The following is a 16165-nucleotide window of genomic DNA, read 5'->3' on the forward strand; positions in this document are numbered from 1 at the left end:
CTGTTACATACTAACCTTTAGTGTACTAGTGAATTTTGCAATCTACTTAATTGTATACTGCTTTTTTGTTCTTGCTCCCAAAGTGGACAAGTTGATATTTTCCCACATTATATTCCATCTGCCAAACTGTTGCCCACTCAATCTATTTTCATGTTTTGGTAAACCATCTCCACCCGACAACTCCCTTGCTCAACTATTTTGGTGTCATCAATAAATTTAGCTACCATTCATTTGGTCCATGCATCCAAGTCATGGGTATCGACTGTAAATTGTTGTTTATGCCCCAGCACTGATCCGTGACATTTCATCAATTACAGCTCACCAATCTGAAAAAGACCCATTTATCCCTATTCTCTGCTTTCTGTTAATCAATTCTTTAACCTTGTTAATGTGTTACTTTTCTAAACTACGAGCTTTCACTTTGTGTAGTTTGATGTAGCAAAGTTATCAGATACCTTTTGGAAACCCAAGTACGTCACATCTAGAGGTTCCCCTTCATCCAATTTGGTGGTTACTTCCTCAAATAAATCTGATAAACTAGTCGAGCATGTTTCCCTTTGCCAAAACCAAGATGGCTGTGCCTGTGATTCTGATTTAAGTATGTTTGTGTGCTCTGTAACACATGTTAGGCTAACTGGCCTATCATCTATTACTTTCAGTTTCTCTTCTTCCACAAGTAATAGTTACATTTGTTATTTTCATATTTTCCAATCAGCTGGACCCTTCCAGAGTCCAAGCAGCTTTCAGAACATTATGGCCAATGTCTCTACTGTGTCTGCAGCTATTTCTCTGAAGACCTTGGGATGTAGGCCACTAAGTCATGGGGGCTGTCAGCCTCTCCCTCCAATAATTTTCCAGCACTTCACCCTATCAATGATCTTAGGCTCCTCCCTCCCTTTCACCTCTCCATTTACAAACTTCAGGCAAGTGCCTACAGTGAAGACAGGCAAAATGACTTGTTTAAAATCTCAATTTCTCGTTTTTCACTATCAATTCCCAATATCACTCTGTAGAGGATCAACACTACACTAGCTTTCGGCACCTTTTTCATCGAGGGATAAATATTAGCCAGGAAATCAGACAACTCCCTGCTCTTCTTCAATATAGTATAATGGGATTTTTGCATCCATCAAGTTTTAAGTTTTATTTATTGTCACAAGTAGGCTTACACTGCGATAAAGTTACTGTGACAGTTCCCTAGTCACCACTCCTGTTCGGATACACTAAGGAAGAATTTAGCATGGCCAATGAACCTAACCAGCACGTTTTGGACTGTGGGAGGAAACCAGAGCACCCAAAGGAAACCTGCACAGACATGGGGAGAACATGCAGACTCTGCACAGTGACCCAAGCTGCCTCAGTGCCAGGTCCCTGGCACTGAGGCAGCAGTGCTAACCACTGACACTGTGATGCCCAAGAGGGGAGATGGTGTCTCAGTTTAACATTTCATCAAAAAACGGCATTTCAGATAGCAGAGCACTTCCTCAGTACTTCACCAGAGCATCAGCCTACATTTGTGCATTCAATCCAAATACAGCATGCTGAAAGCAAGAAAATACAAAAGAATACAACAAATTGAAATGGTTAAATGGCATCTAAACATTCCAATGTTTTCCAGTTACCATTTTCCACACAAAGCAGCCAGCTACAATGGTCTTCTGCCAATTATCAGAAGCACAAGGGGGAAAATGGCTCCTCAGCACATTTTTGATAACCATGAAGCTTGAGCAGAATGAATGTGTCATGAAGATTTTAATCACTTTGCACACTCAGACATAGTTGGAAGACAAAATGAAGCAAAGGAAAATACATATTACAATGTTGTAATAAAGAATATGTACAATTAAAACAAAAACAGACATTACTTTAAGCTGAGACTTCACAAACTGTCAAATGTTCAACATCACAATGTGCAACAAAAATCATGACACAGCATGTATAGGCTTATATAACAACTATTTTCTGAACACAAAATATGCATACCTGATGTCTTTTAACAATATCTTTACATTTATTTGCCAGCTTTGGGTCAAGGTCCGACGGGAGGTAGATCGTGGGTCTTGTTAAACAGTTGTTCTGCAAAAGAAACATTCACGTGGACAACATTACTGTCTCTACTTTCCAAACCCCACATTAACATAGGCTAACATCTGAATTGCCACTAAATGGAAAGCGGCGGGCGGGGGGGGGGGGAGCTTCCAGTACCAAATGCACTCAGCCATCCAAAATCCCCAAATACACAAATCAATTAACATTCAAGAATGCCCATAACCACAAATGCAACAGTCCTCTACACAGTCTTTTACACTGGCCAGTGCTGCCATGTGCTACTTTTCTCTCTACATAACCACATCTAGTCTCCGAACTGAGAGAAGCAATGGCACTTTATCTGAATCTTACTGATCACATGCTCCAAATTCACCGTAGCTTTTCTTTTCCATTCTGAAATGTAGTGAGGGACTAATTTTCAGCTTGAAGTACCAACAGTCTGCCAGCTAAGTTCATGAAAAATCTGCAGGTGAGTAATAGAAAGTTCTTATATTTTCTACAATAAAATACATCTACCCCATGCACTCCCGACACACACACTTCCACCTTCTGCTGTTGGAAAAACAATACAAATGTCTGAGATAATGTACCAACAGACTCAAAAACGGCTTCTGGCAGGCTGCTATCAGACTTTCGATTGCATCTTCCTCGCATTAATTTGATCCTTCTCTGAAGCCGAGCTATGACTGTAACACTATATTCTGCACTCTCTCCTTTCCTATGTACAGTATGCTTCATCTGTATAATTTGCAAGGAACAATACTTTTCACTGTATACTAACATGTGACAAAAATTTATCTTCTTTATTTCCTTATTTTGTATTAGATTGTGTCACTTAGATTTCCATGGGAGAGGAAATATATTATCCTTCCAACAAGCTCCACCTAAATACAACCAGATTTCAACAGCTGGTGCAGCCTGGGAAATGACACCCCTGAGAGTCAAAGACATATAGATTCTCATCAAGGATCAAACACGATTTGTTTTTCTTAGAGTAACTTCCTAGAACATCTATGACAGGAGGCATGATACCAGCTAAAAAAGCTAGGTACAACTGAAGATGCAACCACTAAATATCAAACAAAGGAGGTTCATAGATGGGATTTCATTATTTTTCTTTGAATTGTTCCAGTTGTTTGCATCTCTCATGCCCCAACTGAGCTGCATCAAAACTCAAGACAGCTAAAATAACAAAACTGCTTGTCCAGCATTATACAAGCAGGACACATTAAACAAAGCAGCAGGAGAACTCCCTGCTGATAAGACTAACTTAAATCCTGGACAGGAACCCAAACCACAAAAGCATCGACATTGTAAAATTAAACATGTGCGCAGTTAAAACAGCAGCTCTGGCAAAGCACAAATCCCCTAGTATTGCAGTAGAAACCTGGATTTTGTGCTTAAGCCCTGTTGCATAACTTAAGCTAACGACCTTCTAAATCAGAAGGTGACATCTTACCAAAGTAGGAAGCTGTCCTCTGAATCAACAGATTCAGTTTCAACAGTGCATACCAATTTTACAATAACACCAACTAAGATACATACCTGCACCAGTGTTTTTTCTATAGTCATAAACATCTCTACATTCCGATCCATTCTGGATGGATTCTGCAAGTCAAATCTTCTCCTAGAAAATGAAGCAACGTCTTAGAACACTGATTAGATTAGAATTAAAGCTGTGATTCTATCTACAATGCTTACTTTTTCTAAAGTTCAAATGAAAATCTTAAACGATAAACCACATTCAAAAGGATAAAAATCAAAAAATCATCCACAATCAAGTCTCCCCAATCACCATATCGGTACCCCACTTGAAAACAGACGACATTTGTCAACAACAGGTGAAGAAACAATGGCAATCAGTTGTGAGGGTCCATCAATCGCTCTAAGACATCTCATAACTATCACATGTTAAAGTAAAGTTAGGCCAAGTGTTTTTTTTTATTTCCACAATCATTTATGCATTTCTGGATGGATTTTGTCGGTGGAAAGGTCATGTTGGCTACAGAGGGAGTTAAGTATAGGCGTACTAGAATGACAGCACAGATACACAAACTCTGGTGTATATTATGAATTCAGAATTTGTATTCACTCAAATTTGTTTCAAAGGGGAACACAGCAGAATGAGAAAAACTATTTAATTAGTTAGGATCTCTAGGATTGGCATCATTACCTACAAGTTAGTTAGACCAGACTTTCCTGGACTGAAATTAACAAATACTTCTTCATGCAGGTGGTCATAAAAGCATAGAAAATAGAAGGCATGAGGCGACTTTTCAACCCTGCTCCACCATTCATTATGATCACCTAACTCACTAACCTGATCCTGCCTTCCTCCCCTATATCCTTTGCCCCAAGTGCTATACTTAACTGCTTTTTTGAAAACATAGTATCTTTTGAGCTCAGCTGCTTTCTGCGGTAGCAAATTTTTGGGTAAGCGTTCTCCAAGGCGGCCTTCACAACAATGCAGAGTCGCTGAGCAGAGACTGATGGCCAAGTTCTGCACACGTGAGGACTGCCTCAACCGGGAGCTTGGGTTCATGTCACATATCTGTAACTCCCATGACTTGCCTGGGATTGCAAAATCTCACTCACTGTCCTGGCTGGAGACAACACATATCTCTAACCTGTGCTTAACCCTCTCTTCACTCACAGTCTGTACCTTTAAGACTTGATTACCTATAAAGACTCGCATTCCAACCATTATTTTGTAAATTGTAATTTGTGTCTTTACATGCTCCTTTTGTGAGTAGAACTCCCACTCACCTAATGAAGGGGAGCACTCCAAAAGCTAGTGGCTTTTGCTACCAAATAAACCTGTTGGACTTGAACCTGGTGTTGTGAGACTTCTTACTGTGCTTACTCCAGTCCAATGCCAGCATCTCCACATCATGACTGTTCTCAGTACGCAATGGATGATGTTACATTGAACTATATAGAAATTCACTGGCCACATTTTTTTACCAAGTTATAAACTATCAACATCTCAATGCAATGTTATGCTACCATCTAGGCTCCTTACAATAGTGCTTATCTTTGCTGTTGGAAGATTTGGTCTTGTAGTTTTCTATCCCATTGCCCAAGTCATTAATGAATACAGTGAACAACTGTCCCTATCTCAGATTCTTGCAAGATACCATGACCCTCTGTCCTCTTCCACTCAGACAATTTCCTCACCAGGTCAATAATTGTTTTTCAGCTTCAGCTAACTTAATCTTTACGAGACACTTGAACAAACTACCAAGGAGAGCTAACTCGAAGCTCTAGTTATTCTGGATCCTTTGCAAAGAGATGAGCAGAAGAAAAATAGCTTTATTTGTTCTAATTGTATTTGGAAGAAGGGAGAGAAAAACAACAAACAAAAAGCTTTTTCAAAAGGCATATAAACAACATCCATGGGCATTTCTCCTGTCCACTTCTTCAAAAAAGGTATGCAGTTGCATTGATCAGGTATGACATTCCTGTAACAAATCAGAGTCAGAGCCTTTGTTCCAGGGTGCAAGTGTCAATTACAAAGGAGGACAGATTCAAAGTGAGAGGGGGAAGTTTTAGGGAGATGTGCAGGGAAGTTTTTCCACGCAGAATGTGCTTGATGCCTGGGACGCGCTGCTAGAGGTGGTGGTAGAAGCAGGCACATCAGCAACATTTCAGAGACATCTGGATGGATGCATGAATAGGGAGGGAATAGAGGGATATGGACCAAGTTAAGGGCAGCAGAGGTTTTTTTAGTTTAGTTCGGGCATCATGATCGGCACAGGTTTGGAGGGCTGAAGGACCTGTTCCTGTGCTGTGCTTTTCTTGGTTCTTTGTTCAAATCCACACTAGCTCCCAATTTCAATATCCTCAAGAAAAAAAAAGTGGTGAACCCCCTTCTTCAAGCACTGCTAACAGAAGGGAATGGAGAGTCAAGAATATGAGCCAATAAGATGTTTTGCTGCATTCATCTCTCTATGTACAAGAGGTTAGATGTCTGGGAAGTGCTGCTGAAGAAAGCTTTGCACGTTGCTGAATGCATCCTGTGGTTACAGAATACTAAAATCATGGTTTTGAGATGGTAGAGGGAATGGCTGTTTAAGCCAGAGGATGGGGATTTGATCAAGTTGACAGCATTTGTTTTGTAGTGCTGAGCTTCTTCAATGTTGTGAAGTTGCATCCATGCAGGCAAGTGAAAAGTATTCTCTCACACTCCTGATGGTCCAATGCTTTAGAAACTGCACTCTAACAAGTGAAATTTTTACGAACAATGGTCGTGAAAGTAGAGGAATTTTTTTTGGCAATTAACTGATGGATTAAATTTTTTAATGTTTATTTTAGTGTCACAAGTAGACTTACATTAACACTGCAACGAAGTGACTGAAAAATCCCCTAGTCACCACACTCTGGCACCGGTTCAGGTACATGGAGGAAGAATTTAATATGGCCAATGCACCTAACCAGCACGTCTTCCACAGTGTGGGAGAAAACCAGAGCACCCAGTGGAAACCCATGCAGACACAGGGAGAGCACACAGACTACGCACAAACAGTGACCTGAGTCAGGAATTGAATCCGGGTCCCTGGTGCTGTGAGACAGAAGTGCTAGTTTCTGTATTTTCCCACTAAATATGGTTGGACTGCAACAGTCAGTGGCTGTTCATGAATACAAAACAGATTAACTAGTTATTGAACACTGTGGTATCTTGCAAGCACGAGCTCTTGCCTCCCAAATAGTGACTGGACAATTCATAGACTGCCAAGGACAGTGGGTCATGCTACAGGCACAAGTTTCGATCAAATTTTTAGTGATAATCAATGATCGCCTAATTGCTTAAAAACATTTTTTTCCTCATAACAGGCTGATTTTGGTGGTGTCTTATCTAACACACTGCTTGCTGTTTAAAACACCCAAGGAAAAGTAGAAACACCAACACCGGGATTAGGCACCCAACTTGAAGAATGCTTCACCACAGGTCTACAAAATAAATAAAGGTGTGGATAAGGGCAAGTAACTTCCATACCACACAAATGCTAGGCAATGACCATCACCAAGAAGAGAAAACCAACTTAGTTGCCCTTGACATTGGATCGCATTGCCATGGCTCACGCTCCAACTATCAACTATCCTGGGGGCTCTCACAGACCAGAAATTGAATCAGACCAGTCACATGAAATGCAGCACTTTAAAAGTTCAGAGACTGGGATTTCTGGAGGCACGTATTCACCTTGTGACTCCCAAAGCCTGTCCACTATCTGCAAGGCACAAGTCACAAGTGTGATGGAATATTCTCCACTTGCCTGGACGAGTGCAGCCCCAAAACAGCTGTGCGAGAAGCTCAAACTTGATACCAGCTAGGACATAGTGTCAATTCAGTGGGTGGCTGCCTCCACCACCTTAACATTCACTTCTTCTACCACTGGCAGGCAGCAGTGAACAAGATGACTGCAGCAATTCACCAAGGCTCATTCAACAACGTCTTCCAAACCCACATCGACAATCTAGGACCGCAGATACATGGCCCAACACTACCACCTGTAAATTCCCACTCCTTCCCTGTCACTGAATCAAAATGCCAGTGAGAAACAAAATGCATTGAAACTGGTGTACAAGAGAACATCATTCAAAATTTTGAAACACAAACCTCGCATTTATATGGCATCATTAACATAGTGAAAATATTCCTGTGAGAAACCAGACAAAATAGTCTCACTTACCTAGTTTATTGCAAAACTGTACAACTGTTACAAATCTATTTCTCAGTCATCAAACTAAGTACAAATTCTTAACAGACTTACCATCCCTGTTCACTCTTGAATTTATAAGCAGCACCAAGAATGTGACCCAAGGGTCCCCCAGCCTTGAAATCAAGGAAGCACTTTGCCTATATTCAAAAGAAAAACAAAACTTCAACATAAGTCATATACCGTTCTTCAGAGACATTCTACAATTTACTCCAATAGCCCATTTGACAAGAAAACAAACCTTGCCAAGATCATCCAGTTCGCAGACACCTGTCTTGGAAAGAAACTGACTGGTAGGATTACTTTCATTGATTATTCCTCTGGGATTAGACTCCGGTTGAAATTTCCAGTTACTGTTGGTTAGGTGCATTGACAGAAATAGGCGACGGACTGTGGCAACTAGGGCAACTTCATTGCAGTGTTAATCTAAGCCTTCACTGATAAATTAACATTAACAGCCATCTTAGAGCACATTGTTCACATACACAGAGAAATGTCTCCAAGTAGGTTAATTGTAATTGAGTTTACAGTAAGTGAAGCTTGCTATTTGCCAAACGTAGCAAGGTTTTTGAAATCTCTTCCAAAATGTTCCCGACCTACAATTATTTTAACAAATTTAAGGGACGTGAGCATCACTGGCAAAGCCAACATTATGACCCATCATACTTGCCCTTCAGAAGTCGATGGGAGGTACCCGTCTATGACTGTTATACTCCCCAAGGTATAGGTATACCCACTGTGCTGTTAGGAAGAGAATTCCAGAATTTCAACCCAGTGAAAGTGAAGAAATGGCAATATATTTCCCATTCTGGAGAATGCGTGACTTGGAGGGCCAACTTCTAGGTGGTGTTGTTCCAGGCCATCTGCTGCTTTTAGATGGTAGTGGTTGTGGGCTTGGAAGGTACTGCCCAAGAAACCCCACTGAGTTCTTGCAGTGCATCTTGTAGATGGTACACATGGCCGTCACTTTGTCCTTGGCGGAAGGATTGTTTGTGAAAGGGATAGCAATCAAATGGGCTGCTTTGTCCTGGATGGTCTCAAGCTTCTTGAATGTTGGTGGAGCTGAACCATCCAGGTAAGTGCAATGTATTTGATTACATTCCTGACTTGTACCTTGCGGTCGATGGACAATCTGTGGAAAATTACTCGCCACAGGATTCCTAGCCTTTGACCTGCTGTAGTAGCCACAGTATTTATATGGCCAGTCCAGTTCAGTTTCTGATCAATGGTAACCTCCAGGATGTTGATAGTGGGTATTTAGCAATGGTGGCAACGGTTAGATCCTCTCTTGTTGAGATGGTCATTGCCTGGTACCTGTATGGCACAAATGTTACTTACTGCTTGCCAGCCCAAGTCTGGATATTGTTCAGATATTGCTGTATTTGAACATGAACTGCCTCAGTATCTGATGAGCAGTGAATGGTGCTGAACATGGCACAATTATCAGTAAGCATCCCCACTTCTGGTGTTATGATGGAAGGAAGATCATTGGTGAAGCAATTGGAGGTGGTTGGATCTAGGATATTATTACTATGAGCAACTCCTGCTGAGATTGATGATTTTGCTAAAATAATTCTGAACCAGTAGCCAATCTAGTTCAGTTTTCTTCATTTTGGCTCTATGCTTCTGGAATTCAGAATGGAAAAGGAGGAATTTAAACTCATGTAGCCCCTTCATGGCTTTGCATGCTTTCTCTTCTCTCCCTTTAGCTAAAGAGCAAAGTGTCAGGGTGCAAAGCCACTTTCCACAAATCAGTATTCTAAGTCCAGCTGACAAAATTATAATGTTCTTCTGAATTTCTTTTTCAATCCCTCAGGTCTCAGCAAGGCCCCACAGAGTTTAAGAAGTGAAGTTAGGTAAGATGGAGGAGCCATGTCAGATCAGTTCAGTTCTACGCCTTATCATGGGGAGACAGCCACCTCCATAGAGGCACTTACCTGTGGCAATCCAGTGGCCACTCCCACCACCTCATCAAGAGCAGGCTGCTGACAAGAACAGCATCCCCCCTAAACTGGAGACTGCCTCCTTACACACTCCCTGACACTTTAAATATTTAATCATTTTTACACAGCTAAGGACTCCTCAGCAGCATTCACCTCTGCAATATGTTGTTAGGAGCCTGCCTGCCATCCAGGGGCAGCCACTTTAGACACCAACTCCAGAGCACTAATTCCAGTACAATGGCATATACCCTATCACTAAGAATCAATTAAGGATTAAGGAGAATCCTAAGGCATTTTATACACACATTAGGAACACTGGGTTGTCAGGAAAACAACTGGACCTCTCAGGGGTGAAGGAGGGGAATTATGCTTTGAACCCAAAGAAGTTGGTGAGATCCTAAACGAATACTTTGCATCAGGATTCGCAAAGGAGGGGGACATGTTGACTGGTAGTGTCTCAGAGGTATGTGTTGACCCATTAGAAAAAAAATCTCAATTCCAAGGGAGGAAGTGTTAGGTTTTTTGTTTAGGAAACACAGACAAATCCCCAGAGCCTGATGACATCTATCCTAGACTGTTCAGGGAATGTTCAGATGAAATTGCTGGGCCTCTAACAGAAATCTTTCTCTCTTCACTGGACACAGATGAGGTCCCAGTGGACTGGAGGATAGCAAATGTGGTCCCGTTATTTAAGAAGGGTAGCAAGTATAACCTGGGTCATTATAGGCCAGTGAGCTTGATGCCCGTGGTAGGGAAATTGTTGGATAAGATTCTTAGAGATAGGATATATGCACATTTAGAACTGAATAATTTCATTAGCAATAGACAGCATGGTTTTGTACGAGGGAGGTCATGCCTCACAAATTTGGTTGAGTTTTTCAAGGAGGTGACAAAAACAATTGACAAAGAAGGGCCATGTATGTTGTCTATATGGATTTTAGTAAAGCGTTTGACAAGATCCCTCATGGCAGGCTGGTGCAAAAGGTTAAATCTCAAGGGATAAAAGGTGAGTTAGCTAGATTGGTAGAGAACTGGCTTGGCCATAGAAGACAGAGGGTAGCAGTAGAGGGGTCTTTTTCCAGTCGGAGGTCTGTGACTAGTGGTGTTCCGCAGGGTTCTGTACTGGGACCTCTGCTGTTTGTGATATATATAAATGATTTGGAAGAAGGTGTAGCTGGTGTGATCAATAAGTTTGCAGACAACACGGAGATTGCTGGAGTTGCAGATAGTGATTAACATTGTCAGAGAATACAGCAGGATATAGATAGGCTGGAAAATTGGGTGGAGAAATGGCAAATGGAATTTACATAAGAACATAAGAAATAGGAGCAGGAGTAGGCCATCTGGCCCTTCGAGCCTGCCCCGCCATTCAATAAGATCATGGCTGATCTGTCGTGGCTCAGTTCCACTTTCCCGCCCTCTCCCCATAACCCTTAATCCCCTCTCTTATCAAAAACCCATCAACCCGCTTCTTAAAAATATTTAGCGAGGCAGCCTCCACCACTTCAACGGGCAGAGAATTCCAGATATTCACCACCCTTTGAGTGAAGAAGTTCCTCCTCAACTCCGTTCTAAACCGCCTCCCCTTTATCTTGAGGCTGTGCCCCCTAGTCCTACTGTCTTTTTTGAGCGGGAAGAGTCTCTCCACCTCTATCCTATCCATCCCATTCATCATCTTATACGTCTCAATGAGATCTCCCCTCATTCTTCTAAACTCTAACGAGTACAAGCCTAGTTTATTCAGCCTCTCCTCATAGCTCCACCCCCTCAACTCCGGTATCAGCCTAGTAAACCTCCTCTGCACTCCCTCCAAGGCCAAAATATCCTTGCGCAGGTGCGGCGCCCAAAACTGCACACAGTACTCCAGCTGCGGCCTCACCAATGCCCTATACAGCTGCAATCCAGATAAATGTGAAGTGATGCATTTTGGTAGATCTAATGTAGGGAGGAGCTACACAATAAATGGCAGAACCTTCAAGAGTATCGTCACACAGAGGGACCTGGGTGTGTAAGTCCACAGGTCCTTAAAGATGGCAGCACAGGTGGAGAGGGTGGTGAAGAAGGCATATGGCATGCTTAAGAACATAAGAAATAGGAGCAGGCGTAGGCCATCTAGCCCCTCAAGCCTGCCCCGCCATTCAATAAGATCATGGCTGATCTGAAGTGGCTCAGTTCCACTTTCCCGCTTTCTCCCCATAACCCTTAATCCCCTTGCCTACCAAAAACCTATCTACCCGTGTCTTAAATATATTTAGCGAGGTAGCCTCCACCACTTCAACGGGCAGAGAATTCCAGAGATTCACCACCCTTTGAGTGAAGAAGTTCCTCCTCAACTCCATTCTAAACTGTCCCCCCCTTATCTTGAGGCTGTGCCCTCCAGTCCTGCTGTCCTTTCTGAGCAGGAAGAATCTCTCTACCTCTACCCTATCCATCCCCTTCATCATCTTATACGTCTCAATAAGATCCCCCCTCATCCTTCTAAACTCCAACAAGTATAAGCCCAGTCTATTCAGCCTCTCTTCATAGTTCAACCCCCTCAACTCCGGTATCAGCCTAGTGAACCTCCTCTGCACTCCCTCCAAGGCCAAAATATCCTTGCGCAAGTGCAGCGACCAAAACTGCACACAGTACTCTAGCTGTGGCCTCACCAGTGCCCTGTACAGTTACAGCAAGACCTCCCTGCTTTTATATTCTATCCCCCTCACTATGAAGGCCAGCATCCCATTTGCCTTCCTGATCACCTGCTGCACCTGTAGGCTGGGTTTTTGCGACTCATGCACAAGGACCCCCAGGTCCCTCTGCACTGTAGCACGCTGCAGCTTTTCACCCTTTAAATAGTAATCCCTCCTACTATTATTCCTGCCAAAGTGGATAACCTCACACTTGCTAACATTGTACTCCATCTGTCAGGTCCTCGCCCACTCACTTAGCCTATCTAGATCCCTCTGCAGACTTTCCACACCCTCCGCACAATTTGCTTTTCCACTTATCTTCGTGTCATCAGCAAATTTCGACACCCTACACTCAGCTCCCTCCTCCAGATCATCTATATAAACGGTAAATAGCTGAGGCCCCAGCACCGATCCCTGGGGCACTCCACTAGTCACCAACCACCAATCCGAATAGCACCCATTGATACCTACTCTCTGCCTCCTATTAGACAGCCAATCCTCTATCCACGCTTGCCTTTATTGGACAGGGCATTGAGTACAAAAGTTGGCATGTGATGTTGCAGCTATATAGAACGTCGGTTAGGCCATATTTGGAATATTGCGTCCAGTTCTGGTCACCACACTACCAGAAGGATGTGGAGGCTTTGGAGAGAGTGCAGAAAAGGTTTACCAGGATATTGCCTGGTTGGAGGGTCTTAGCTATGAGGACAGATTGTGTAAACTGGGGTTGTTCTCCCTGGAAAGGAGGATGAGGGGCGACCTAGAGGTGTATAAAATTATGAAGGGCATAGACAGGGTGAACAGTGGGAAGCTTCTTCCCAGGTCGGAGGTGAAGAACACAAGGGTTCAAGGTGAGGGGGGCAAGGCTCAACACAGATGTCAGGGGGACGTATTTTACACAGAAGGTGTGGGGGCCTGGAATACACTGCCAAACAAGGTGGTTGAGGCGGACACGCTGGGATCGTTTAAGACTTATTTAGATAGCCACATGAACAGACTGGGAATAGAGGGATACAAACGAATGGTCCAGTTGGGTGCATGAGCGGCGCAGGCTTGGAAGGCCAAAGGGCCTGTTCCTGTGCTGTATTGTTCTTTGTTCGGTCAGATTCCCAGAAAAAATAGGTATGCGGCAACATTTTAATCTCAAAGCAAGCAAGATAAACCCTGCAGGTTGTGTCTTTGCTTTTGGCTTCCAAATTGGGATAGTAAAGAAAAAAAATCATGTTAAACCTTTACAAATCACTGGTTAGGCCTCTCCTTGAGTAGTATGGACAATTCTGGGCATCACATTTGTTAAATCTGCTTTGCATCCTCTTCAGGCCTTTGCTATTTCTTTTTCCAAGTTAATACCAGAGATGAGGGAGATGGGTTCTGCGAAGACCTACAGAGCTACTCAAAATTATGAGGAGTATTAATTGTTTCTCCCTATTGTTTTAAGCCCAGACCAGAACCTCAAGTTACAATAGGAAGCCAGATGAGATCACAATTATTTTTCCATTTTGACATAAAGCTGAGGAATGATTCTATTGACGAAGTTGGGATCTTTTATAATTAAAAAAATTTATTAAAGAGTTCAAATATAAATCTAAGAAATGAAACAACTTAACTATTAACAGTTGAATAATATTTAAAATTTGAACACCAACTTTAATTTCTAATTTAGCACTTTTCCAGTTTTAAATAAGCAACATTTCTCTTACAAACAAAAGTGTCACTTTAAATATATGTAGCAACCATAAATATACTTAATATAATGAGTATAAGCAGTCTTGAAATAAAATACCCCAAGGAAAGGCTCCACTGATAAATGATACGCAGCTTAGTAACGTAAAAATATTTGAAGTAGCACTCTACTGCATATAACTGACCCTAAATAGGTTGTATGTACTATATAATGTGAAACTGTACCTGCTGTTTTTTTTATTTTTGAGGGTCTAGGGATTTTTTTTTTCAAAACCCCCTTTCCTTCTTCCAAATCTAAAAGTATTAAGTTATTGCTGTATTGCAAGCTATTTTCTGTACTGTTATTCATTAAGATTGTTGTTTAAATTAATAAATAGGAGTTTTAAGAGACTTGGTTATGGAGACATATTGACATGATCTGAAACAGGATGTCAGGTTGCACAGGTTCACTGACATCAGAGGTTTTACTTAACCACCTATGACAATTCCTGTAGCATTTGATTTATCACATTGCTTGAATGACATCCAATTACAGTGAGCAGAAAGTTTCTCAAATTAAATATTTGGAAGGCTGAACCAACAATCTTCAATGCGTGTCACAAACTCTTCCCCAGTCACATACTTTGTGCTTCTCCTTAATCATTGTCCAATACAGATCTTCAGTATCTTTCCTTTAAGTGAACAAGTATTAAGATGCAAAGCAGCAATTAGTGCATAGTTCGTAAGATTAGCATGCAAGATTGAAGTGCACGGGATTGGGGGAAGTGTATTTGAGATGGATCTAAAAGTAATTGGCAGAAAGGAAACAAAAGAGTAGGCATTAATGGGTCATTTTCAAATTGGCAGTCAGTAATTAGTGGGGTGCCACAGGGATCGGTGCTGGGACCCCAGCTCGTCACAATATATATATCAATGATTTGGATAAAGGAACTAAATGTAACATCTCAAAGTTTGCAGATGATACCAAGTTGGGTGGGAGGATGAACTGTGATGAGGATGCAAAGATTCTTCAAAATGATCTGCACAAGTTGGGTGAGTGGGCAAATCAATGGCAAATGCAGTATAATTTGGATAAATGTGAGGTTATTCACTTTGGAAGCAAAAGCAAGGATTGCTACTTGAATGGTTGTTAATTAGGAGAGAGGAGTGTGCAGTGGGACCTGGGTGTCCTTGTGCACGAGTCACTGAAAATAAGCATGCAGGAGCAGAACGCAGTAAAAGCGGCAAATGGCATGTTGGCCCTCGTTGCCAGAGATTTTGAGTACTGGAGCAGGGATGTGTTGTTACAATTATCCAGAGCGTTGGTGAGGCCAACCTAAAGTAAGGTAGTCTTGGTCTCCTTTTCTGAAGAAGGATGTTCTTGCGCTCAAGGGAGTGTAGCAAAGGTTTACCAGGCTGATTCCACGGATGGCGGGATTGACGTACAAGGAGAGATTGACGAGGCTAGGATTGTTTTTGCTGAAGTTCAGACGCGTGAGTGGGGAGAAATCACAAAGACTTTAAAAATTCGAAGAGGACTAGACAGGGTAAATGCAGGGAGGATGTTCCTGATGGTGTGGGAGTCTAGAACCAGGGGTCACAGTCTGAAGATTCAGCATAGACAGAGGTGACAAAACATTTCTTAACCCAAAGAGTAGTGAGCCTGTGGAATTCATTAGCACAGAAAGTAGCTGATGCCGAAACATTTAATGTATTCAAGAAGCAACAGGATACATCATTTGGTGCAAATGGGATCAAAGGTTATGGGGAAAAAAACAGGATTAGGATGATCAGCCAAGATCGTAATGAATGATGCAGCAGGCTTAAAGGGCCAAACGGCTTCCTCCTATCTTCTATGTTCCTACGTATACACGATGAGGAATAGTTTTTGAATCACCGAAGCAGTCTGCTGACACTTCCTGTACTATCTTAAAAAAAAGCAAACCTACGTACAGTTTACCAGTCCGCTTGAGATTGCTTTGCACAAACTCAGCAAACATAAAACACAATAACTTTATTCTATTTGACCCAGAAGTGAACTCCCAATCACAACAATGACCATCTCCATCCTTAATTCATCTGCAACTGGAACTCTCAACTATACCTCACAATTTGATTATTC

General features: G+C 42.0%; 1 protein-coding gene across 1 annotated transcript in view; it reads right to left on the reverse strand.

The window, feature by feature from the left end:
- The window catches only part of LOC145346764 (SWI/SNF complex subunit SMARCC1-like), a 174649-nt gene that overhangs the window by 148662 nt on the left and 9822 nt on the right, over positions 1–16165 (reverse strand). Inside the window, exons 3-5 of the mRNA XM_080194463.1 lie at positions 7821–7906; positions 3595–3676; positions 1984–2076 (exon numbers count right to left, since the gene is read on the reverse strand). Coding sequence (XP_080050589.1) covers positions 1984–2076; positions 3595–3676; positions 7821–7906 — 261 coding nt within the window. The remainder of the gene's footprint in view (positions 1–1983; positions 2077–3594; positions 3677–7820; positions 7907–16165) is intronic.

The sequence above is a fragment of the Carcharhinus amblyrhynchos genome, chromosome 8, assembly GCF_965287045.1.
Source record: "Carcharhinus amblyrhynchos chromosome 8, sCarAmb.v2.hapA, whole genome shotgun sequence".
In the NCBI taxonomy this organism is placed as follows: Eukaryota; Metazoa; Chordata; class Chondrichthyes; order Carcharhiniformes; family Carcharhinidae; genus Carcharhinus; species Carcharhinus amblyrhynchos.